This window comes from Mirounga leonina, unplaced genomic scaffold (genome assembly GCF_011800145.1).
Source record: "Mirounga leonina isolate KUSES-001 unplaced genomic scaffold, KU_Mleo_1.0 Mir_165, whole genome shotgun sequence".
Lineage (NCBI taxonomy): Eukaryota > Metazoa > Chordata > Mammalia > Carnivora > Phocidae > Mirounga > Mirounga leonina.
The window spans coordinates 56,875,618-56,902,603 of record NW_023270415.1 but is presented as its reverse complement, the minus strand read 5'-3'; the positions used below and the strand labels follow the sequence as shown (position 1 = coordinate 56,902,603).

Genomic DNA, 26,986 nt, shown 5'->3' with positions numbered 1-26,986 from the left:
GAAAGAGAAGCAAAAAGACTACATATCTTTTCTGATATTGCTCCTCTTCCACCTAAATACCTTTCCTTCTTTCCTCTTCTCCAGTTCACTCAGTAAAATAACTCTTAAGCGCAAGGATCACCTTTACCTATTTGCCAACCTCCAACTCCAAGGGGTTTTATCTATACCTCCTTTTTGCCCTCATTTAAGAGCAGAGTATACATCTTATTTATCTTTATATTCCTAATGCCTAGTATTATTTTGATACATATTAGAAACAAAACAAATGTTTCATAAATGAGAAATTAAAGAATTAAAATTCTTCCAGTATATCTTACCAATTTAGACTTTGTGGGGCACCTGGGTAGCTTAGATGGTTAAGTATCTGACTCTTGACCTCAGCTCAGGTCTTGGTCTCAGGGTTGTGAGTTCAAGCCCCGTATTGGGCTCCACACTGGTTGTGGAGCCTACTAAGAAAAGAAAAAGACTTTTTGCTATGCACCTAAACTCTGCTATACACAAGTTTTGTGAAATTGTCCAAGTTAGTGTCTTTGGGCTGTTATAACAAAAATACCATAGACTATGTGGCTTATAAACAACAAATATCACAGTCTGGAGACTAGAAAGTCCAAGATCAAGGCACTGGCAGACTCAGGACCTGGTGAGAGCCCATTTCCTCATTCATAGATGGCTGTTTTCCCCCTGGGGTCTCACACAGGCAGAAGAGGCAAAGGAGCTTTTAAAGGCCTCTTTTATAAGGGCACTAATCCCATTAACGAGGCTTCTACCCTCAGGACATCACCTCCCCAAAACTTTACTTCCAAATGCCAGCACATTGGGGATTAAGTTTCAGCATATGAGTGTGGGGGGGTTATTCAGTCTAAAGCCATACTTACCTGTCCTGACTCTCAGTTTTCTCATCTGTAAATGGAGATAACAATTAATTCCTTCACAGAGTTATTATGAGGATTAAATTACATAATTAATGTGTAAAAAAAAGTTTTCCACAGTGCTAGTACAGTTTCCATGCTCAAAAAGTGATAGCCACTATTATTAGTTATTGTTTGTGACTGTTTCTACCGTAACAATCATCTGTTGCATGTTAATTATTTGTTCAGATATCAGTTTCACCTCTTGGGTACAAAAAAAAATTTCAAAGGCAGTGATATATAATAGGTATGTATTTATTGTACTCACTGCATATTGTTTTTCAGTCTGAGGGCACTGCAGCTCCAAAATTACATCTTTGTTTGAAAATGTATCTTTGATAGATGGCTTTTATGATATGGAGGTATGTTCCCTCTATCCCTATACTGTGTGGAGTTTTAATCAAGAAAGGATGTTGTATTTTGTCAAATGCTTTTTCTGCATCAATTGAGAGGATCATATGATTCTTGTCCTTTCTTTTATTCACGTGATGTATCACATTGATTGATTTGCGAATGTTGAACCACCCTTGCAGTCCAGGAATAAATTCCACTTGGTCGTGGTGAGTGATCCTTTTAATGTACTGTTGGATCCTATGGGCTAGTATCTTGGTGAGTATTTTGACATCCATGTTCATCAGGGATTTGATCTGTAATTCTCCTTTTTGGCAGTCTTTGTCTGGTTTTGGGATCAAGGTAATGCTGGCCTCATAGAATGAGTTTGGAAGCTTTCCTTCCATTTCTATTTCTTGAAACAGCTTCAGAAAAATAGATATTAGTTCTTCTTTAAATCTTTGGTAGACTTCCCATCTGCCCCTGGACTCTTGTTTTGGGGAAGGCTTTTGATGACTGCTTCAATTTCCTTGCAGGTTATAGGTCTGTTCAGATCTTCTACTTCTTCCTGTTTCAGTTTTGGTAGTTTATACGTCTCTAAGAGTGCATCCACTTCTTCCAAATTGCCTAATTTGTTGGCATATAGTCGCTCATAATATGTCCTTAAAATTGATTGTATTTCCTTGGTGTTGGTCATGATCTCTCCTCTTTCATTCATGATTTTATTAATTTAGGTCCTTTCTCTTTTCTTTTTGATAAGTCTGGCTAGGGGTTTGTCAATCTTATTTATTCTTTCAAAGAACCAGCTTCTAGTTTCATTGGTCTGTTCTACTGTTCTGATTTCTATTTCATTCATTTCTGCTCTAATCTTTATTATTTCTCTTCTCCTGCTTGGTTTAGCCTTTATTTGCTGTTCTTCAGCTCCTTTAAGTGTAAGGTTAGCTTGTGTATTTGAGATTTTTCTAATTTTTGAGAGACACTTGTATTGCAATGTACTTCCCTCTTAGGACAGCCTTTACTGTATCCCAAAGGTTATGAACCTTCTCATTAGTTTCCATGAATTTTTAAAATTCTTCTTTAATTTCCTGGTTGATCCATTCATTCTTTAGTAGGATACTCTTTAACCTCAAGTGTTTGAGTTCCTTCCAAATTTCCTCTTGTGATTGAGTTCCAGTTGCAAAGCATTGTGGTCTGAAAATAGGCAGGGAATAATCCCAATCTTTTGGTACCAGTTGAGACCTGGTTTGTGACCCAGCATGTGATCTATTCTGGAGAAAATTCCATGTGCACTCAAGAAGAATGTGTTGATTTAGGATGGAATGCTCTGTATATGTCTGTGAAGTCCATCTGGTCCAATGTGTCATTCAAAGCCCTTGTTTCCTTGTTGATTTTCTGCTTAGATGATCCGTCCATTTCTGTGAGTGGGGTGTTGAAGTCCCCTATAATTATTGTATTATTATCTATGTGTTTCTTTAATTTGGTTATTAATTGGTTGATATAATTGGCTGCTCCCAAATTAGGAGCATAAATATTTATAATTGTTAGATCTTCTTGTTGGGTAGAACTTTAAGTATGATATAGTGTCCCTCTTCATCTCTTACTATAGTCTTTGGTTTAAAATCTAATTTGTCTCATATGAGGATGCTACCCAGAGCAAGCTACACATTCAATGCAATCCCTATCAAAATACCATCGACATTTTTCACAGAGCTGGAACAAATAATCCTAAAATTTGTATGGAACCAGAAAAGACCCTGAGTAGCCAGGGGAATGTTGAAAAAGAAAACCCAAGCTGGGGGCATCACAATGTCTTATTTCAAGCTATATTACAAAGCTACGATCATCAAGACAACATGGTACTGGCATAAAAACAGACACATAGATCAATGGAACAGACTAGAGAACCCAGAAATGGACCCTCAACATTATGGTCAACTAATCTTCAACAAAGAAGGAAAGAATAACCAATGGAAAAAAGAGGGCCTCTTCAATAAATGGTGCTGGAAAAATTGGACAGCCACATGCAGAAGAATGAAACTGGAACATTCTCTTATACCATACACAAAGGTAAACTCAAAATGGATGAAAGACCTAAATGTGAAACAGGAATCCATCAAAATCTTAGAGGAGAACACAGGCAATAACCTCTTCAACCTCAGCCACAGCAACTTCTTGCAAGACACGTCTCTAAAGGCAAAGGAAACAAAAGCAAAAATGAATGATTGGGACTTCATCAAGATAAAAAGCTTCTGTACAGCAAAGGAAACAGTCAACAAAACTAAAAGGCAACCTATGGAATGGGAGAAGATATTTGCAAATGTCTTATCAGATAAAGGGCGAATACCCAAGATCTAGAAAGAACTTATCAAACTCTACACCCCAAAAACAAGAAATCCATTCAAGAAATGGGCAGAAGACATGAACAGACATTTCTCCAAAGAAGACATCCAAATGGCCAACAGACACATGAAAAAATGCTCTCCACATCACTTGTCATCAGGGAAATACAAATCAAAACAACAATGAGATATCATCTCACACCAGTCAGAATGACTAAAAGTAACAATACTGGAAACAACAAATGTTGGCGAGGATGCAGAGAAAGGGGAACCCTCTTACACTGTTCGTGGGAATGCAAGCTTGTACAGCAACTCTGGAAAACAGTATGGGGGTTCCTCAAGAAGTTATAAGTAGAGCTACCCTACAACCCAGCAATGGTACTACTAGGTATTTACCTCAAAGATAGAGATGTAGTGAAACAAAGGGGCACCTGCAGCTCAATATTCATAAAAGCAATGTCCACAATAGTCAAACTGTGGAAGAAGCTGAGATGTCCTTTGATAGATGAATGGATAAAGAAGATGTGGTATATATATATATATATATACACTATGGAATATTACTCAGCCTTTAGAAATGATAAATACTTACTGTTTACATCAACGTGGATGCAACTGGAAGGTATTATGCTAAGTGAAATAAGTCAATCAGAGAAAGACAATTATCATATGGTTTCACTCATATGTGGAATATAAGAAACGTGCAGAGGACCATAAGGGAAAGGACGGAAAACTGGATGGGAAGAAATCAGAGAGGGAGAAAAACTCTGAGAGACTCTTAACTATGGGAAACAAACTGAGAGTTGCTGAAGGGAAGGTGGGTAGGGGATGGGGTAACTGGGTGATGGGCATTAAGGAGGGCACAAGATGTGATGAGCACTGGGTGTTATATGCAACTGGTGAATTATTGAACACTGCATGATGTACTAATGATGTACTATGTGTTGGTTAATTGAATTTAAACAATAAAAAAAAGAAAATATATCTTTGATTTTTAAAACTCAAGGAGCAAAGAAAAAACATACGGTTTCAAAATAGTAGAGTAAGCACTTAACTCTCAATCCTAACCTGAAGATGATAGAAAACATATTTTTAAAATGCATTGATGCTTAAGAATAGAAAGAGGAAATGTCAGTTGTTATGAGACTATAGGGGATCCCTAACAAAGATGTATATAAATAAACATGTGAAGATATATACAGAATATAGAGGTAAGCTGAGAACTTCGTAAGCCTGCGCCATCATGAGAGGCTGTTGCTATAGCTTTTGCATAGGAAGCCACTGGGCTTTGGGGCTAGAAGCGTCCAGGGAGGGGTCTGCTGACAATCCTGAGAAACTAGTGATTACCTCAGAGGAAAATATTTCAGCTACTGAGCCAAATGTCACTTATGGAATGAGAGTCCAGTGCAGTTATCAAGAGGGAGGGCTCCCCTACTCAAGATGAAGACCACAAAAGTAGACTGCACCACAGAGCAACAGAGGGAAAAGTTTACACCCAGAACTACAAGGTGGTTCTGACATGAGAAGAAATAAGCCTGAAGGTGGGGATTGTTGACAGTGAGGATAGGGAGTGCAGGACCTGCAGAGTTGCAGCGAAGCAAGCAAATAAGAACAGTTATTTGACAGCTTGCTCAAAACCAGCAGTCTTGTTCTTTCCTCAAGTACCTCCTCCTGCACCTTCATCACAAGCTCAAAGACCATTATGATTTACCACGTTCTCTTCAAACATGCTGCTTTAGAAGAACGTTTATTCTGCTGCTTTCTTCATACACTTCTGCTTATACCCAAGGAAACAGTTAAAAGAGGAATAAGAAAATTATTTTAAATAAGTGTATTCGATATCCTCACAAAAAAAGGGAGAAATTGTATTCATGAAAGAATAATAGGAGGTTATGAAACAATAAAAAGTAATAACAATCATTAAATATTCAAAAAATGACAACATAATTTTTCAGTATTAGGTTGAATTAAGATTAGATAAGCATGCACAGTGAATTAGTAAATCAGAATATATACATATATTTACATATATATATTTCTTCAAGAATGCAGAATATAGAACTTCAAATATAAGAATTTGAAAGATTGAGCAACATAAAGGCTAAATCCCCAAATTCCAATATTCAATGTAAATGAGTTTTAGAGAGATGAAAGTACATAAGAAATAATATTTTAAGGGAAATAATTGTAACAATTTCTTAGAACTTAAAAAAAAATTACAAGTTATTTGACAGAAGAAATCTACCAAGCACCAAGCATACAAAAAAAAAATAAAAAATAAAAACCAAAACCTAGGTAAATGATAGTGACATTAAAAATAGCAAGTCTAGGGGCGTCTGGGTGGTGTAGTGGGTTGAGTGCTGTTTCAGCTCAGGCCCTGAATCTCAGGTTCTTGGTATGGAGCCCCTCTTGGGTCTCAGCAGGGAGTCTGCCTCAGATTCTCTCTCCCTCTCCCTCTGCCCCTCCCTCTTGTGCTCTCTCTCCCACTCTCTCTCTTTCTCTCAAATAAATAAATAAATAAGGAAATCTTTAAAAAACAAAACAAAAAACAAGTCTGAAAAGGAATGCCACCACTTATGGTAAGGGAGAAGGACATTGCATGAGACAGATTAATTATAAAAAAATTAAAATTTCTTTGGTATCATATTTGTCATCAGAAGTACTGGATGGATAAAAGATCAGGGAAAAACATCTTCAAAATGCTGATAAAAAATTTTTGAATTAAAATTCTATAACTTATCAACTATCATTCAATAGTGAGGGCAAAATAAAGACATTTTCAGATGAAGCAGAATCCACTCTTTCAGTAACAGAAACAATTTCAATTTCAAGGCATGAGAGTAATATAATTTTGTGAACCTGGTAACCATGTCATCCCACCATAATCTAGCACTTAAGCCTATCTACTCCTGCTCAATATTTTCCCCCAGAGCATGTATCACTTTCCAAAATAAGATGTTATTTATTTCTTGCTTATTATTCATAAATCTCCAATGGAATATATGGTACAGGAGAGCAGGAATTATTGTAGTGTATTCATTGATTTATCCCACCTACCTAGAACTGAATTTAGTAAGTCATAGGTGCTCAAATAAGTATTTGTTGAATAAATTGAATGACTAAATGATTATTTCATATATGTGAAGTGAGCTTGATTCAACTACAAGGAAATGTGGTAAAATCCGTACTCTGGAAGTGTAACACAGTTCCTTTAGAAATTGTCAGAGAGGGTAGACAAAAAATAACTAAGGGCATAAATGATTTCAATTTGACAAATACAAGTTGAATTGAATATATTTTACTGATTTATCCACTGTGAGACCTGAATACACTTACATTGAATACTGAAGCAATAATATTAGAAATCAAAAAAATGGGGGTGCCTGGGTGGCTCAGTCAGTTGAGTGTCTGACTCTTGGTGTCTGCTCAGGTCACGATCTCAGGGTGGTGAGTTGGAGTCCTGCGACCAGACCCGCTCCTTGCTTACTCAGAATCTGCCTGGGATTTTCTCTCCCTCTCCCTTCGTCCCTCCCCCCACTCCCACATGCATTCTCTCTCTCTCTGGAATAAATAAATAAATAAAATCCTTAAAAAAATAAAAAAGAAATCAACAGAAACGTGATAGCACTAACCCATAATTTTTTTTTTAAGATTTTATTTATTTATTTGACAGAGAAAGACACAGCGAGAGAGGGAACACAAACGGGGAGTGGGAGAGGGAGAAGCAGACTCCCTGCCGAGCAGGGAGCCCGATGCGGGTCTCGATCCAGGGACTCCAGGATCATGACCTGAGCCGAAGGCAGTCGCTTAACCAACTGAGCCACCCAGGCGCCCCAGAAAAATAATTTTAGAAGAGATTAAAATGGTAGTCAGATATTCCTCAAAATTATACCAGACTCAGCCAGCATTCTTTTGGCAAGTTCTAACACTCAAGGATCTAGGTTTCCTATTATACAAACTCGCCTGAAGACTAGTGAAAGTTGCAAAATTACAAATTTCTTTCTCTGATATTAAGTCTGGATAGGAACCGCATGAGGAAAAAAAAAGTGTAGACTAAAGTCACTATGGTATAGATAAAAATAAAATATCAAATCCAGTCTATTAAAGGAATCATTATAACCAGCTGTGGTTACTGCTGAAAATACAAGGGTGTTCAAAAATAAATCCAAAATTATTGTTTGGTTAGAAAAAGAGCAAGTTATAGAATAACAATGACAGTATACTACAATATAAATATAATACATATGTAAAACAATACTACATAGTTGAAGAGAGGAGTTTTATATTTACATAAATACAGATGTTTATAATATTTTATATTATATATGCCTATGTATAATTATAAAAGCATAGGAAAAGAACTGGAAAGACTACACCAAATTGGTGCTGGTAGATTGCAGAAAAACCAGGAATGTGTGGTTGTTGGAATATCAGGATAGAGGCCGTAACTTTATCTCAAAGTTTATCTTTTAATTTTAATTTTAATTTTTTTGCTGTAGTTTGAGGACAACTGTATTAATGTGATTTCATGTGACTTAAAAACCAAAATAACTACCACAATAACTTGCTACTGACATTCTTAGCTTCCCAATGAAGATCCTAGACATTTGGAGTTTCTCTGAATGTCAGCTGAAAGAGTGCTTTCATGTGCTCTTAAGAGAATTTTTTCAACCTTTTTCAATTTAATTCATATAAAAACATTTTTGGAGGAACACATCTGGGTAATTTGGAATGCAAAATTGATTCCTGCCCTAAAGAGTTTTTTTGGCAGGTGTAGGTGGGGAAATAATTCAACCAGCAAGTGTCAGGGAGAGTGGCAGATCCTATGGGAAAGGTATTCACTGACTGCTGTAGGAAAACTGAGGCGGACAACAGTAGCTCACAACCTGGTCATGACCTAAGGATTTACTGTATCATTTACAGATAACAAAAATAAGAAATGTTTTGGGGGTTTGGGGAAAATACATAGATGTGTGTGTGTGTGTGTGTGTGTGTACTGCAGACAAAAGATTGAAATTTTGTCATAATTGTTCTGTTAGGGCACAACCACTAGCATGTGCTCCGATGACCCCAGCTTCCCCATCTACTAAATGAGAGAACTGCATTAGTTGTTTTCTAAAGATCATGTCATCAAATTATAGTCATAAGAGTAGCAAAAGAAAAAAAATTAAGGTTGGAAAACATACTCATCTTTTTTGTTCTGAAATATCTCAGATATAGAGAGTGTACCTCTACTAAACAGGTCATATGGATATCTTGTGCCTCAAACCCTTGGAAGGTGACTTGTATCTTCTCTTTTTTTGCAGAAATTGAGAAAGAAAGTTGTGGTGATCCTGGTACACCCTTATATGGAATTAGAGAAGGCGATGGATTTTCTAATCGTGATGTTTTAAGGTTCGAATGCCAGTTTGGGTTTGAATTAATTGGAGAGAAATCCATTGTTTGTCAAGAGAATAACCAATGGTCTGCAAACATACCCATCTGTATCTGTGAGTACCAAATGCTTTGCTTTCGGATAGCATATGTCACCCTGTCCTTGCATATAATTGCTTTTGTAATTAATTGCAAAGAGCTGGAACCGTGTAATTATTTTTGAACGAGTAGCACTTTGTGATACTATCTTTAACAAGTGTGCTTATGCCAAATTATAAATTTCATTAAAGATTTAAATAAAGTTAACATAGTTCACTTGGTAATTGCAGATGATATGTGTGATAAGATATGTGTTCTTATTAACTTTTTGTTGGTGGCATTTTATACTTTATAGATAGCATACTTCTTATGGAAATTATACATCTGAGCTAATTCTAGTAGACTCATTTATTTATTTTAACAAGATAGTATATGCTTATTTTCAATCAAAAGCTCTTAAAATATTTAAAGCTTATATTCTATGTATAATGCATTAACTTATTTTTTGCTTGTAGATGCTCACACTAATGCATACTCATGTGCCATTTATTTATATTGCACAGAAAAAAAATTCATTAATGTTTATGATATACAGTATGCTTGGATTAAAAAAATGTATTTCTTCAAATACATTAAAACACTGCAATTTAACTACAACAAAAATATAATTTGTATTATCTATTGATACACTTTTAGTTTCAGTTAAATACCAACACATGCAACTTACCAGATATAGGTGCAATATTGAAAATTTTGCATCTGGGCTTTGACTACTCACAAATGGTAACATATAAAGCCAATATTCATGAAAATAAAAATAATTTTATGGTTTTCAAATATAAGATTTTTCATCTGTATCCAACTTACAATGTTTTTCATTTGTGAAACCCTTCATTCCCTACAAAGGCACAAACTTTACTTCAATATTTAACTGGTTTAAAAAAAAAAAAGCATTTTTCAAGACCTACATTTCATCTGAGTTACAATATATGCTGCAAAACATATATTTTCCTTTATTCAGAATTTTGCTTATTTAACATTTTAAAATTATTTAACATTTTTAAAAAGTAACAGAACTTTTAAAGAGACTAGAGGTGATTTTCTAATATGTATTTTTGCATAGTTAAAAAGAAGGAGAAAAGAACCAAATATCAAGTAAGTACTACTGTTTCTCAGTATAGTGTCTGGATACATATTGCCACGATACCTAATCTTATGTTTTAGTAAAGTGGATATTTTTTGAATGTGGCAGAAATTTCCCTAATCAAAATATATATTGCTGGCTCTTCAGGGAATGTAGGAAAGGAAGAGTGCATAGAGCCCCTCAATAGAACCCTCTCCTTCTAGGGCCAGTGCTCATCCCTAACCAAGATCACCTTGTGAAGTTCCTGCTGTGAGAAAAGAAAATGTATTAGGAGAGTTTGATTGGATTCTTTTAGCATTATCTAAAGTTAGTAATACTTCCAAAGACTTCACTCGAAGATCTTTCGTTCTAATTATTCTTCCAAGGAGACAACGTTGTGTGATATTGGAGAATCTATGAATGTAATATATCACATCAAAAATGAAACTATTTTAAAGTCATTTTAAGGGATGCTAAAATACATTTAATACAATATTTAAAATAATGCTGACTAAAACAAATTTAAACTCTTGAAAATCTAGAAGACACTTTTTTATTTTTTTACTACTTTAAAAGTAATTAAGCCCTGCAACTTGGTATATGATAAATAGGTAGCAATTAATAGCTTCCTATATACCAACAATAGCTAATTTGAAAATGTACTGGAAAGCTAATTTATTCAGAAAAATAAAATGATAAAATATGTAGAAATAATTCTTACATAAATCCAAATAACCTGTAGAAAATTAAAACTTATTCAGAAAAGGAAATTTTATGAAAAAAACAGAGATAGATGCCCTGTTCCTGAATTAGAACACATTATATTATTATATTATAATAAATATGTGAATTAGGGGCACCTAGGTGGCTCTGTCAGTTAAGCGTCTGCCTTCGGCTCAGGTCATGCATGATCCCAGGGTCCTGGGATCGAGTCCCATGTCGGGCTCTCTCCTTGGCGCCAAGTCTGCTACTCCCTCTCTCTCCCTCTGTGTTCACGCTCTCTCTCTCTCTCTCTCAAATAAGTAAATAAAATCTTTAAAAACTAACTAACTAAATAAATATGTGAATTATATAGAAATTGCTTTGAAATTTCAATAAAAGTCCTAACATAATTTCTCCGGGAACACACATTCTTTGGGAATGTGTTGACATGCAGCTAGGTTAAAAACAAACAAACAAAAAAAACAGGCAACAATAGAATCAATGTGAGAATTTTTTAAAAGAAAAGTGCTTATGTGGATATCAAAGTATAATATTAAATTGCTACCATAAAATTAGTGTGGTACTCACAGAAATATAACACTGGGTCAAAGGAAGTTACGTTAAAAATTGCATCTAATATAACAAAGGATTTAGAGTACTATACCGGCATTGACCTATTTATTTGAGATGGGAGATTAGCATGATAGATCTTGGTCATCTCTTGCCCGGAAGTAGGGATCATTTAGATCAGAGATTAGCAAAATAAGGTCTTTGGGACAAATTTAGCCTGAAGCCTAGTTTAGCAAATAAAGTTTTATTGGAATGTAACTGTACTTTTATTTACCTATTGCACATGGCTGATGTCCTGCAGCTGTGGCAGAGTTAAGTAGTTGCAAAAGAGACCATGTTACCGTCTGTCCCTTTACAGAAGTTTGCTGAACCTGCCTTTAGGTGAAGGACAGTAGAATCAAATGATTGCAGGATGCAGGCAGGTCAAAGTGTGAAGGGAATAGGACTAGGTATGTGTGGGCGCCTGGGTGGCTCAGTCCTTAAGCGTCTGCCTTCGGCTCAGGTCATGATCCCAGGGTCCCGAGATCAAGTCCCACATTGGGCTCCCTGCTCAGCGGGAAGCCTGCTTCTCCCTCTCCTACTCCCCCTGCTTGTGTTTCTGCTCTTACTATGTCTCTCTCTGTCAAATAAGTAAATAAAATCTTAAGAAAAAAAAAAAAAAAGGACTAGGTATGTGTGCACCCATAATGGAAGTGGTAGGTAGGGAGCTGGGGCGCATTAGCTTTTTCAAAGAAGCTAGAACTCTGGATTTTTCCCCCTCAGATGTAAAATAGGATGATTTTGAAATGTGATTTCAAATTTTTGTACAGGCATAAGAAAAAATTGCACCAGACACATTTGCAGTCTGGATCCAGCCCAATGGCTATCAGTTTCTAAGACCTGGTGTTAACTCCTAACATCATTCCATGTAGAAGAAGCAAACTTAGGTTAGAAACTGTGTTTAAAATGATAAAAAAAAAATACATATATAGTAATAAACAATTGATTATATATATAATTCCTGTCATTCTTTTACATATGTTACATATTTTACACACATATATATATAGATATGGTTGTATTTTTGTCTTTATATTTCTGTAGATAGAGAAATAGATATTGGTCTTATTTCTGAAAGTTAATAAAAGATCTAAACTTAAAAGCAATATAAAAAAATCAAAAGAAATGATTATTTTTAATAATCAAATTATAGTAAAATTATTAACAAAATAATGTATGAATATTATATTAATCATAATATTGAATAGCATTCATAATCTTAAATGATCAGAGTTCATGAGCCTATAATTGAAAAAGAGAGAAAATGGAGAAATCTTCCACTTTGCTAGTAGGCAAAGAAGGGCAAATTAATAATATGTCATTTCTCTTATCATATAAGAAAGGTCAAATAATCATAATAGTTTATGCTGGTAGAGGTATTGTATGCTCTAATATATAAATTATATTTCAGTATAAGTTAATACAACTTTTCCAGGCAGAAATTTAGCAAACTATTTTTCAGGCTTAAAGTTCATACTCTTTGTAAATAAAATTTGGTGAAAAATTAAATGAATTTGATTTTGTCAAAATTATGTAACAAAAGCCACTGGAAGAAAATACATCATTATTGTAACTATGATTTCTTCTCTGTAAAAAGACCATTTACTTTTGTTTCTTTACCCTTTTTCTGCTTCCTAAATGTCCTGTGTGATCCTTTAGCTCAGATGTTTTTAAAAGCTAGAGGAAAACTGAGGGGAGGTGTCAAGCAGGGGCAGGGAGAGACTTCATTTTAGTAAGGTGTGAAAGTTTGTCTTTCCAGGATTAGCAACTAGTGGTGATAGCTATAAAAGCTAATTTGTCTTCTTATCTGTGTTTTAAACTATGAGAGCATCTCATGGCCATAGTAGGAATGAAACTTGCCTAGTCACCAACCTCCCTCCAAGTTTTGTCTGGGCTACAACATCCCAGCCCTGTTAATATCCGCCTAATATTTTTTGTCTTCAATCATTTCCCAAGCATTATTGCTTTATATGGAAATCTCTAAATATTTTACCAATCTTCTTTCTTAATCACAGAAACAAAAACTTTGTATAGAACTCTAACACAAATATGATAAATGTCAAAATAAATTGCCTTTATTACTCCCTATACATGACATTTTTGTGCTTATTAAAGCATATGGTCATCCAAAGTAACAGTTGCCTTTTCTAATATGTGAAAATGGTAACATTTTTTTTGTTTTATAAGTTACATTGTTTAATTTTTTTTTCAAACTGCTAATTGATTATCATAGTTGTGGCAAAATAAGGTATAATAAGAATAAAGTATAATAAGTAAATAAGGATAAAGTATAATAAGGATGTGGCAAAATAAGGTATAATATTACTTTTGAATATTTATTGTATTTTAAAACCTTATTTCAACAGTTCCTTGTCTGTCTAACTTTACTGCACCAATGGGAACAGTGCTTTCTCCTGATTACCCAGAAGGATATGGAAATAATTTAAACTGCATCTGGACAATAATCTCTGATCCAGGGAGCCGGATACATCTTTCTTTTAATGACTTTGATCTGGAATCTCAGTTTGACTTCCTTGCCGTTAAAGATGGTGACTCTCCAGACTCCCCAATTCTTGGAACCTTTACTGGGGCTGAGGTGCCTTCCCATCTTACTAGTAATAGTCATATTCTGCGATTGGAATTTCAAGCAGACCACTCAATGTCGGGACGTGGCTTTAACATCACTTATAACAGTAAGTTTATCTTTTTCATATAAGGTATTTCTACAACGTAGAGCTAGAAGGAATCACGTAAACCAGCTCTCTTCCTCCACAGAAAAGGAAACTTGAACAAATCATATATATGTAAAATTATGCCAGGGATAGTCATTTAGTTCTTGATTTCCAACCATATTTTACTCCCTATTGTGTCATTTCTCTGTTTGTGAGAAGCCTGATATTAAGAAAATATGTTTCAAATATTATGATAGCAGCCAATATATTAGTTCATTCTATTAAATCTTATAAGCATAAGATCAAACCTACTGTATATCATATACTTTGCTCCATTATTGGTATGCAAACATATAAAGGAGATACATCTTTCTTTCAAAATATTCATAAACCGGGGCACCTGGCTAGCTCTGTCAGTGGAGCATGCGACTCTTGATCTTGGGGTTGCAGTTTTGAGCCCCATGTTGGGTGTAGAGTTTACTTAAAAATAAAATCTTAAAAAAAAAAACAAAAACAAAATATTCATAAGCACATAGGGGATCTTAAACAAATAATGAAAGCACAGAGTTATAATTCCAAAGACAAAATTCACAAGGCTGCAGAAACATTACAGAGCAGGTAATCATTACCTTAGGGGCAGCAGACCGCTGAGCTGACTTAGCAAAGCCACCATGGGGGAAAAGCACCTTAGAGATTAAGAGTGTCATCTCTATAGTGAAACTATGCAACTTCAGATCTTGGCTCTGCTCCATTTTTAGGTTTAGTAAATGAGCCTCAGTGTTCTGATCAGTAAAACCATATTTGGGGGGCGCCTGGGTGGCTCAGTCGGTTAAGCAGCTGCCTTCGGCTTGGGTCGTGATTCCAGGGTCCTGGGATCGAGCCCCATGTCGGGCTCCCTGCTCAGCGGGGAGTCTGCTTCTCCCTCTGCCTCTGCCTCTCCCCCTGCTTGTGCTCTCTCTCTGTCAAAAAAGAAATACAATCTTTAAAAAAAACAAAAAACCATATTTGGGTTTCTGTAAGGAATCAATTAGAGGATGCGTGTAAATAATTTAGCATAGAGTATATGATACCTAGTAAACGCCCAATAAGCATTAACTGTCATTGTTTAGTTGCCTTCTGAACTATTGCCTTAGCATCTTATTTAATTGTATTTATTATGTTGCTTAATTTTGAGATTTCTTTAAGATTATTTAACTATTATCTGTCACTCATATTTTTTGTATTTTTCTGTAAAAAAGGTATAAAGATAGCAGAAAGAGGAATCATATGAAAGAGAAAATATCTTAGTACGTTAATACACTTATATACTAATGCTTCTGTTTGCAAACATGTAATTGCACATCATTAAAGTTAAATTAGCTTGACGTGTCATACAGACTGCTGTATAAAATAGTTGCTTTATCTGAAAGTCCTTTGAAAAATATTTCATATATATGTATAAAGATATATATATGCACTTACCCATCTATAATTTTTATTTTATCTTAAACGTGTATTATTTTTAACTTTAATGTTTATGGTACCTTCAGGGTATTATGGAAATATGTCTCCTTGTCTCTTGTTCTGTTTCTCAGTAAATAATTTAATCCATCGTATGCAAATTCTTATATTTAATTTTTCTGCTAAAATTACATTTTTTCTGAAATAAATACCTGTCAGGCATTATATATAGGAACCACAAGGCTTAATCAGTTGAGGGTTTTGGGTGTTTTTTAGCACAACAAAAAACAATAATTAGAAAAAAATATATACCTACAAAATATATTTTATATATTTTAGAAGTTACCTTAGTAGTCTTCTGTACTGCCAAACTTAAAAATGAGGAGGATGAATAATAAAAGTTTTATAATTTATGAACAATATCAAAGGGATGATTAGTGAGAGAATTTAAAATAACTTCATGTACTTATATAGCATGAATATAATAATAATTGTAAATACCTCATAAACTATGTTTTACACATTCAGACTTTGCTATTTTAAATGTTCTTCCATTTATATTGTGCTAATTTAAATATTTATGGTACATACTTGGCCATCCAGATGAATAAAGAGAGAAATTTGGAGGGCTCATGTAATCTATAATTTTGAGAGATTAAAATATGCACGTTGTCCCTACAGTTATGCTACTTGCTAAGGCTAGGCTAAATATAATCCTGGGAGACACAAAATAAAATAAGAAAGTGGCCCTGAACTCAAGAACTCACATTCTTTTGAGACCTGAGACAAAAAACCCAACATAAAATGTTGTTGAGAAAAAATTTAGTCAGAGCAAGGGATACATTTCAATCCTATCTCTGTGACCTGAGGCCAGCTACTTATCTTTTTCTGAATCTCATGTTACTCTTTAGAGCTCTAAATGTTAAATGAGATTATAACATTTCCAAAGCTCCTATCACTGCCTGAAACATGGTAATTGCAATAGTTAGCTCCCTTCCCTTTTTCTAGATGGCAGAAAATAGATGACAAATGGAAAATTATAAAGAAATTTTAAGACTTCCATACCAGTTTGGAACCTTTCACTATAACCTCACAAGACTGTCTCTTCATTCCAAAGAGTGAATCACAAGAAAAGTTTGCAATGAGATGTCAACCTGCTCTGTATTCAGAATAATTGGAATTCTGGCTGGTATATACTGGTAATTTTTACATAGTCTACGCCTAATGATCTCCAGAAATAGGCAGAAACAATTCTATTTTGAAGTTTAATCTTAAGAGTATATAATTCATATTTTTATTTTTTATTATGTTCAGTTAGCCATCATATAGTACATGATTAGTTTTTGAGGTGGTGTTCAATGATTCATTAGTTATGTATAACACCCAGTGCACTGAGTATAATTCATATTTTAAAACAATCACACCTATTTACATCACAGGCAAACAGGTAGGGTCAAAGGAGAGCCTCCAATTATATATATATATTTTTTAAATAAATAAAGGCTTTTCTAGAAATAAACATAACCTTTTTTAAAATCAGTTTTTCTCACCCCAAGTATATAAGAGTCCGTCTCATACTGCTTGTTTGTGTGTTTTTTGTTTGTTTGCTCTTCTCAAGCATTTGGACATAATGAGTGTCCTGATCCTGGAATACCAATCAATGCACGGCGGTTTGGGGACAACTTTCAATTAGGAAGTTCAATTTCAGTTATTTGTGAAGAAGGATTTATTAAAACCCAGGGAACAGAAACAATTACGTGTATCCTTATGGATGGAAAAGTAATGTGGAGTGGACCCATTCCGAGATGTGGAGGTAAGTGCCATGGCCAGTTAAAACTATAACCCCATCATCATTACACAATGGAAACCATCGCAGGGAGTGCATCGTTTACCAGGACTGTTGTAAACTTTATCTTAAAATACGACTTAATATTGTACATTAAACGTATATAGTTAAACAAATTACACTTAGTGTTTCATGTTAAAATATTTTTTTAGAAAACTTTTTAGAAGTCCCCTTTTAAAAAAGAGCTCTTATCAAAAGATATACCTTAATAAATGGTAAATCTTGGTTGTATGTACAAATTCTCTTTATAGAGTTGTAGTTTAGTATACTTTATAGTTTCTAGTCATCCTTTTTCATGGTATTTTAACTATTCACAGTATAAGCATTTAATTTTCAAAAACGTGTTAACAACAGGGCACCTTGGTGGCTCAGTTGGTTGAGCGTGCGACTCTTGGTTTCAGCTCAGGTCATCATCTCAGGGTTGTGAGATCAAGCCCTGTGCCAGGCTCCATACTTAGCGGAGAGTTTGCCTGAGATTCTCTCTCTCTCTCTCTCTGCCCCTCCCTCCAGCACTCGCTTGCCCTCTCTCTCTCAAATAAATAAATCTTTTAAAAAATGTGTTAACAATGATTAATTGAAATAAATAAATTTATGCTGGAGCAGCCATTATTTAAAATGTATAGTTTTTGTGGGCATAGTTTGCTAAACACTTTTTTTTTTTTTCAATTTTTATTTGCTCAATAAGATGTAGTCAAGAAAGTTCAGGGCAATATATACATGTATGTAATTTGCATATGTGTTTATGTGGTGGTGTGTGTGTATGCAATGCTTGAAAGTTTATATCTTTGACTATATACATTCATATAAAGTCACAAATTATGTTGGTAAAAAGAAAGGATGAGCCTACCTAAAAAATAAAATATACCAAGTATAGTGTTTCAATTTAGAATCTATAGGAATGTGTGTATGAGGTGTGGAGCTTTCATTTAGAATTGTCACAATACAGGGCGCCTGGGTTGCTCAGTCAGTTGTTTCTGCCTTTGGTTAGGGTCATGATCCCAGGGTCCTGGGAGCGATCCTGGAGTCTGGCTCCCTAATCAGCAGGGAGCCTGCTTCTCCCTCTCCTTTCTGCTTCTCTTCCCAATGGTGCAAGTTCTCTCTCTCTCTCTCTCTCTCTTTCTCTCTCATGCTCACTCTAGTCCTCTCTCCCTCAAATAAATAAATAAATACAATCTTAAAAAAAAAAATGTCACAATAGGAATTAACATTCTGTATTCTGCTTTTCTCCTTCCACTCCAGTACCCAAGGCTACACAGTTATTTTATTTAAAAAGATATAGAAGAACTTTTACTAAGGAATAGATAGATTGACCAGAGCCATGAAACACCTTTTAACAGATCACCATGTAATGATTAGGTGATGATTTTTTTTTGCATTTTAATTAATTAATTAATTAATTAATTTTGATGTAGTGTTCCATGATTCATTGTTTGCATATAACACCCAGTGCTCCATTCAGTAAGTGATGATTTTTAAATAGTTTCTTGTTTTTTTCGCTTTCCTAATTTTTCTTTTTACCTGTGTCCAAACTCATAAGGGAAACTTTTTTCTGTTTTTTTTTTAATTTCTAGCTGATAAATAGAGAATATTTAATAGATAATTCTCAGAAATATAACAGACTTCATTGACTAATACAGCATTACCTATAAATGCTGCCATTCATTGAGTTAAACATTTTCAGACCACGCAGTTATGTTTTCCTATTAGCCCCTTCAATTAGCTCCTCCCTCCTCTTCTAATCGCTTTCTCATTTGTAATATCAGGGGGCTGAACTAGATGACTTCAAGGGTTTTTTTCCAAACCTCCAATGTTATGGGCTTAGTAGAAGCTACCCTGGCAATGGCTATGACTATGCTATTATGTTAAAAAAAAAAAACATGATGGAGTTTCACAATAAAGGGCTGAAATAAAAAAAAGAAAAATGGAAAGTAATGTTCATTTTTGCTTCCCATTATACTTTGCCCCTGAGCTCACTCATTTTTTTAACCATAGTTCCTGACCCAAATTTGGGGAATCGGTCAGGAAAGCCTACATTAGTCTTTGAAGGAAAAGTAGGAGATGGGAGAAATTTCATTTCAGGCAGAAGGAATGTTACTGGTTCGATGTACTGAGTGGAGGACAGAGGGCCAGAGGTTTGATGAATAACCAGCGGGGTGCAGAGGATGGCCTGCTTTGTAAATGATGCTAAATGGTTTAAAATTATCCTGTGGCCAGCAGAAAGACACTCCAGCCCAGAAGTGACATGATCCGAGCCTCTCTCTCTGCTGCCCTGGGAACTGTATACAGTCCAGTGACCATCTCTAGGCATTTGAGTCTGGTTGGATCCTCCCCTGCTTAACTTGGTGTTGGTTTAGAAGGAGCTTGTTTCCTAGCTGAATGGGGAGGTAAAAATAATGAGCTGGACATCAACAAATCATTTTTTATGAATCACTGCTTAATTTGAGAGCAATTTTAGCGAGATTTTTTTCACTGTGAAAAAGGAATGGTTTTTAACTTTCAAAAAAGGGTGAAACAAATCTTCCAAATTCTAATTTGGTACAGGCCAATAGGCTCTCGAGGCATCCTAAAGAGAGCTTTGTGAAGTTTCCAAAGGAAAAGAATATGTTTTTCTGCATGTATGAGTGAAGTTACATACATTTGGCTCACCTACCAATTTCTGGATCTAACCCCAACGTGGGAACATGACTAAGAATAAGGTTGGAGACAGGGAAGGCAGAATCGGAGTGGGCTGGAAGCGATCTTACTGTGATGCTTGCCAGGTCACCTGCCATATCCCAGGCCATGTCACAAGGCAGTTTCCACCCAATAAAGCAGACTGCTGTCAACTCCTGTGTAACTCACTCTGGCCAGTTTAGTTTCTGAGACTGTAATTAAGGTTTGTAAAGATTTCCTTTAGTTTTAGTTTTGCCTCAATTCTACTTAGATGTAAACAACAAAAGCCTGAGACTAGCTGAGGAAAACTTCTTCTTTCCTAATGCGTTTTTTTGGGGTTGTTGTTGATCTGTTTTTAATCACCCTTCTCCCTCCACCATCCCCAAGCTGCCATGCAGCCCTTCCCATTGACACAAAGAACCATGTCTGAGAGCCCTCTCTGCTTGTCTTCTTTGTCCTTTAGACTTTCCATATTTTGACAGAAAAGTTTTGCTTATTATTTCTTGCAATTTATCTTTTAGGGCACTATTACGGCCTCCAATACAGACTTGATGTTTTAGCTAAATTTTTTTTTTATCATCATATTAAATATTTTATATGGATGAAATACGTACATGTGTATGTTCTGATTAATACAGATAGCTATTTATATTTTAGCTTGTTAACACAAAATGTTCCACAATTAAATGCATTGTTAAAAGTTGCTCGGATGTATGGATTGCCATGTTAGAAAGTGGGTAGTTGCTTGTTTCAGTCAGGATTTATAGAGCAAGGGAAGTCGGTACAAAATGTTTCGATAACAAGACACAAAGCTTCAACCTCTTTAAAGATTGCCCTCTCCCTCCACACCCCACCCCCGTCGACTGCAATTGTCTAGAAGTTTAGGCATATTGGCAAATTAGTAATCCACCCGTGTCAAGCAGTCTTCAACCCTAAAACTGTGGAACATCTTTGAAAAAAGTAAAAGGAAATGTTTTATCAGTCTTGGTCCTTGAATAAGGATTGGTGAGAGGAAAGAGAGAAATGAGATCATAATTTGTTGCAGTTCTATGATCCCACAGCTGAACTTGGATTCATTTCAGGTAGCTTAAATGCAATTGTTGGACATAAATGGGTTATACATTTTATTCACTGACCCGAAGTTCACCACTGATGTATTAACTAAGGATAGATTTAGGCTATCTTTGTGAAAATTTGAACCTCTTTCTCTAGAATGGGTTGATCAAATTTCCTCATGAGGAAGAAAAATTAGAGGCATTCTAAAGCCTTGCAGTCTTTCAGTTTTGCTAATGGAAAACAAAATACATTAATTACTGTAATCAGCATTGAAATCATGCACTTTGAATTCTGCAAACTGTTCGCCTAACTCAGTTTAGTGACGATCAATGACTTCTTCACTTACACTTAGACTGTCACCTGAATATAACTGGCTGTATCTAGGGCCAGTCTCTGCATGGTGTCTCCTTCAAAGATATATCTTACCGCAGTGAATAGTGTAGATGGTTGTCATAGGTCTACTTTAATGGTCTGACATAGGGATTTTCATGATGTGCCATGAAAGCTTCCTAAAAATCCTCTTCCTCTGTCTCCACCAGTTTCCCTCTCATAACAGCTGCATAAACACTTTCCCCCTTTTGCCCTGTGGTCCCCTCAAGACCCCTCTGGCCTCACATTCATTTATTTTTCCACACAGCTCAAACCCCTGTTGGGCAACTGTGAGCCTCCTCACTAAATTCAACCCTCAGGAAGTGCAGTTTTCTTTTTGGAGTATTTTCCCTTGGATTTTCTTCTTTCCATATACCTTCTTTCTTTCTCCTAATACAATCAGAATTTCTCTCAGGGGCCCCTGAGGGCATTGTGAGTCTTGCCCTGTTTCCTTCAAAGTCCTTTCTACCAGCCTAGGTGCTTGGAAATTTGGAAAAGGGGGAAAAGGAGCACAACATTACTGTGTTTAGATTTATTTCTCTCTTCACCTGGATGTATGAATGTATCTTCTGAAATATGGGTAAGATGTTGCTTTCCCTTCATTCTTTTTCTCAAGGGAGTAGTGTGCAACTAGATTTCCTTCACTGTACCAAGCAATGCAAACTGGAGCCATCCCTAACTCTCAAATCCTAGAATCTTTTTCTTGGTAAAATCCCAGAGCATTTCTAGTTTCTGGAATGTTCCTTGTGAACATTCTGAATATTCTGCTATACAGAAGACAAAATTCAAGGTATAATATTTGAATCAGAGAGGTTTCCTTATCGGGCTTTGGGAAACTCACTGGTCTCTGACCACCATATTCTGCCTGTCCAAATGCCAGCTCCGAAGTGCTGAGACATACCTGCCTTGTTGTCCGTACCTCAAATGATCTGAGCATCATTAGATTCATGAGTCCCTTTGTAGTAGGGTTTATGCGTGTGGTCATTTGGTCAACTGGCTATAAGTCCACTCTGATGTGAACTTGTTACTTCTGATCCTCCCATCTGTTCGTACCTTTGCCCAGTGGATGTCTTGCTTTTAACCCTTTATAATGAATTTGTCACATACCCAGAAAATGCTGTTCCAGCATTTGCACTCAGCTCAGATTCATCTGGATATTCATATTCTCCAGGGTGGTGAGCCTGACTGCCATTAGATGGAGGTTTTGATGGATCTGTGTCCACAAATAATACCTAATGCCCATTGCTATAGATCAGGAGTCATAACCTCAAATGCTTACAGGAGCAAGGCAATTACAGAAGCAAATTAGTTGGGCTAAATAGAACAAGCTGCCCTCCTAAGGGGGAGATGTGATTTCTCACTTTTTACAGAGAGATGGTTACAAAATAAACACTTCTCTTTTTGACATCAATAATAATAATAATAAATAACACAAGAATGATATCATTGACAGCTGATGACAGTGTTCCCATTAGCCCTCACAGTTCCTTCATGCACACTAGAAAAGGGCATTTTCCAAGAGGAAAATGGCTTGAACTAGCGATTACAAAGGTCACTTTAATTTGAAATCCAATAGTAGCAATCAATCCCTTGGGGAGTGTGCCAGGCCAATAGAGCAGGTCAGAAAGTATATATCAACCTCTCCATTTTGAGAAAGCACTCCAATGTCTCAAGAAATTGGTTGGACTTACCTAAGAATCACTCTCCAGATAGCTATACCATGAAAAAATGTTTTGAGTTCCTCCTATCTGTGAATTTGTGTAACACTGTTCAAGTCCAATCCTCTAGTACCTAGAGTCTAGGCTGGAACATCCTATTCTGTGAATAGAGCACTCTCCCCCAAATTGTCATTTCAATCTAGAATAGTGTCTATAATGTCGTTTTGGCTTCACATTGGTATTGTGCTCATGTCTGATTCTTTTTCACCTTTTGGTACTACATTTTTTTTTTTTTCCTAATAATTTAGCTGCTCATATGGCTCAATTGTGTGGTATGATTTGATTCATGTGGACTCAGGAACTATCCAAGTTATTCAGGAAGCATTAATAAATAACAGGATGTTTGCTTTGTTTTTCTTTAAGAGTTAAGATATGAACATTTTATGCAGTACAGTAAATAGAAAGCTTCCCAAATACCTTCCTAAGCCATCTCTTCCCCCATCCTCCCATTCGAGGGAATGGTTACATGTAAAAATCATCATCACCATCATCATATCTCTCTCTCATGCTTACACACACAGTCCTGTAATCACTAAGCTGTTCTCTACCTTCCTATTTTCCCTGTCTCAGCCCCATGCCCTTGCTGACATGTATGTAGCCCCTTTCCTCCACATTTAACCCTTAGACTAACACAAGACCTATTCATTCTACTGTGCTCTGCTCTCAGAAAAGATTAGTTCATCCCATTCTAATAGTTTCAGTTGAGATTTTATCTCCTTGGAAGGTTGGTAAATACAGTTCTCTACCTTATTATAAGAAATTATGCATTAGCTTAAAAAAATGAAAAAGGAGAAAGATCAAGTTTTTGACATATCTTTTCAAGCTATTCTCTGGGTTGCATTTCTACTTTATGAATGCCTGCTTCTGTATTTGTCAGTAATAAACCAGCCAACGAATCCCAAAAGAACTTGAAAGAGATACCATGCCATGAGACTTAAAATAAAACAAGAAAGTTCTCTTTCTAGGTGTCAAGCAGTGAGTGCTAAGTCATCTAGAGTTTTCTGTTTTAGAAAGCAAGACAGTTGGACATAAATTAAGTCTCCTATCTTTGTTGCAGTCATAGAAGGAAACTGTTCCTGGGTATGAGGATTTATTATTCATTGGTGAATGTCACTTTTTTAAAGCTACTGAACTCAACTTATGTAGACTGAAAGATGAGAAGGATTTATTTACAGACCAAAAATGAGAGTTGAGTTAAAATGTATTCAATATTTTGTTATAAAACCTGAAGTACAACCATTTACTTTTTAAAATCAAATGTTTCTTAATACCTTAAAATTATAATTATTTAACTGTTTGTGGAAAAAATGTTAGTCTAAAAATTATATACTTTATTAAATTTCATTTTATTAAATATACCACTCAAGCTCATTTTAGTCTCTCTTCCTGGTTTCTCATCTCGATGATCTCTGTATGTTCCAGAGCTAGGTCTTGAATATTTTCCTCCTCTCTATTTCCACTCATTCTATGGGTAACTGTCATCATCTCTAACTTTAAATAATATCTATGTGCTGATGTCTCTCAAATTTACATCACTAGCCTAGTTCTTTGCCCTGAAGTCCAGACTCATATATTCAACTTCCTACTCAACATCTCCACATTGATGTTTAATAGGCATCTCAAACTTAACCTGTCCAAAACTGATCTGCTCTCCCTCTGTCACTCCAAACCTGCTACTGTCACAGACTTTCACCATCATCATTAATAGCTCCATTCTTCCAGTAATTCAGACCAAATTTCTTGGAGTAATTCCTGATTCCTTTCTGTCTGTTATAACCATACACAATCCATCAGAAAAAAAAAATGTGTTAGTTCTACCTTTGAAATATGTTCAAAACTCATCTAGTTCTTACTTCCTCCACTGCTGACATCCTGGTCACAGCAACCATTATCTCTGGCCCAAATTACTGCAACAACTTCCCAACTGGTCTCACTGTTTCTGCCCTTGTCCCTATTCAATTCTGTGGAAATTATTTGTTGTCCCATTCACCTGTGTCCATTGATTAATTTCTTCATAGTCATTTCTCCACTGGGACTCAGAAGGGTTCTGATGCATGTGCACTATCAGCATGTCTCCTTATTTGTACCTGGGTTTTATCTCCCCTGCTCTCTGTGCTGTAGCTAGCAATGCCCTCTTTGATCTAAAGCAATCCCTTCAACAAAAATGGAAATAGAATATTGGCCTTCTGGATTATATGGTCATGTTCTTGAATATAATTAGGGTATAATACATTCATTGAACTGCTTTATAGATAAAGAGGATTACATTTAATGAAATACATTGGAAGAGTCAGATGTATGCTATTGGCTCAAAGCTGTTGATTTAATTAAGACACCAAGTTAAGACTAACTGAAAGAAAAGTTCCCCTTCCTTGTGGAGACTCATAATATTTAATAATACTATCATTGTAGCTTCCCTGGCTGACAAGAAAATCTTTAGGAGCAAAATGAATGACAAACAAGGTATAGAGGATAATTTTCTTGTAGCTTTGGTATTGGCAACTTAGACGCCCAGCTAAGGAGAAAGAAGTCTCAATACCCACTCTATAAAATAATAACAATAATAAATTGAAGTCCAGATACCCCCTTCATGGCTAATTAAGTATGCTCTAACTGATTCATCTCTCTCAATCATAACCTCAGGCACCCCACTTCCAATTTATATAAGCAGCAAAAAGAAAGGGAAATCAAGATCTATTGATCGATCTATTGATCTATCTATTGATCTATTCATCTATCTATCAATCTATCTATCTATCATCTACCTACCTGTATGTCAATCTATCTGAAACCCCTGAAGTCAAAGTTGTTCAGTTTTTTTATCTCCCTATAAGAAGGAGGATACTAGTCTTTTTCTCTTCAAGCCAAGTTGAGGGGGAGGGCTTTAGAAGAATCCCTCATAAAGTATGGAGTTGCCTGGGAGAAAGAGAAACGAGAATCCCCAGGTAGATATCTGATTATACAGTGTGGTACTTGCTGGTCTGTCCTCTGTGCTGATTGAGCAAGAGGAAGAAAATTGACCGATTGAAAAGAAGGAAAACTGTCTAGTTCAAACAATTTGACAAGTCAGTGATGTCAATTTCCTATGCATCAAATGAATACCAAAGAAGGTACCTGAGCTTCACCACCAAGTGAAGGAAACCCAACAACCTGAGACCATAGGGTATACTGGCAGGGATGGGAGCGAGGAGGTGACTGGAAGAGGTTGAGCTTCTCTGATAACAGAGAATTAAACAGTGAGAAGCCACCTTTCCCCACTCTTGGCCTTTCCAAAGGACTCATTTATTCTCATGGAGAACAAATATTTTCCATATCTGACAAATGGAAGGCATCAAGGAAGAGTCGGGGTAATGAGGGATATAGCAATAGCCAGGAAAGGACTGACAATACCATCTATCCCATCCCAGCCCTAACAGACCACAGGCAAAAGGACCTAAAAGGAAGAGGAAGGAGATAAGATGAGGGGGAGACTATTCTAAGTGCTGAAGTGAATAGAGGAATGAATCATCAGCAAGTGCTAGTCCTCCATCAGCACCCTCCTCCCCATTCTCTAAGCCTCTCAGGCCATTGCTCAAGGACGCACCTTGGGTAGATGTGTGGAGAAGATAAGATAATAATTTTGCTTTGGACTGGACCAAGTTTTTTAATACTGAAAGTGATGAGAACGTTAGAGGATCTGCCCAACTTTTATTTAAGGAGATGGAGATTCGGCAGTGCATTTTTGAAGGCAGTAATTAGAAGGAAGGAAGAAGGGAAGAAGGGAAAGGAAGGAAGGAAGGAAGGAAGGAAGGAAGGAAGGAAGGAAGGAAG

At 35.9% G+C, this 26,986-nt stretch overlaps 1 protein-coding gene across 3 annotated transcripts in view; it reads left to right on the top strand.

Moving 5' to 3' along the window:
• Positions 1-26,986, top strand: part of CSMD3 (CUB and Sushi multiple domains 3) — a 1,201,062-nt gene that overhangs the window by 772,816 nt on the left and 401,260 nt on the right. For all 3 annotated transcript variants that reach the window (XM_035011782.1, XM_035011781.1, XM_035011780.1), the window contains 3 exons: positions 8,884-9,066; positions 13,790-14,116; positions 17,154-17,348. In XM_035011782.1, coding sequence (XP_034867673.1) covers positions 8,884-9,066; positions 13,790-14,116; positions 17,154-17,348 — 705 coding nt within the window. The remainder of the gene's footprint in view (positions 1-8,883; positions 9,067-13,789; positions 14,117-17,153; positions 17,349-26,986) is intronic.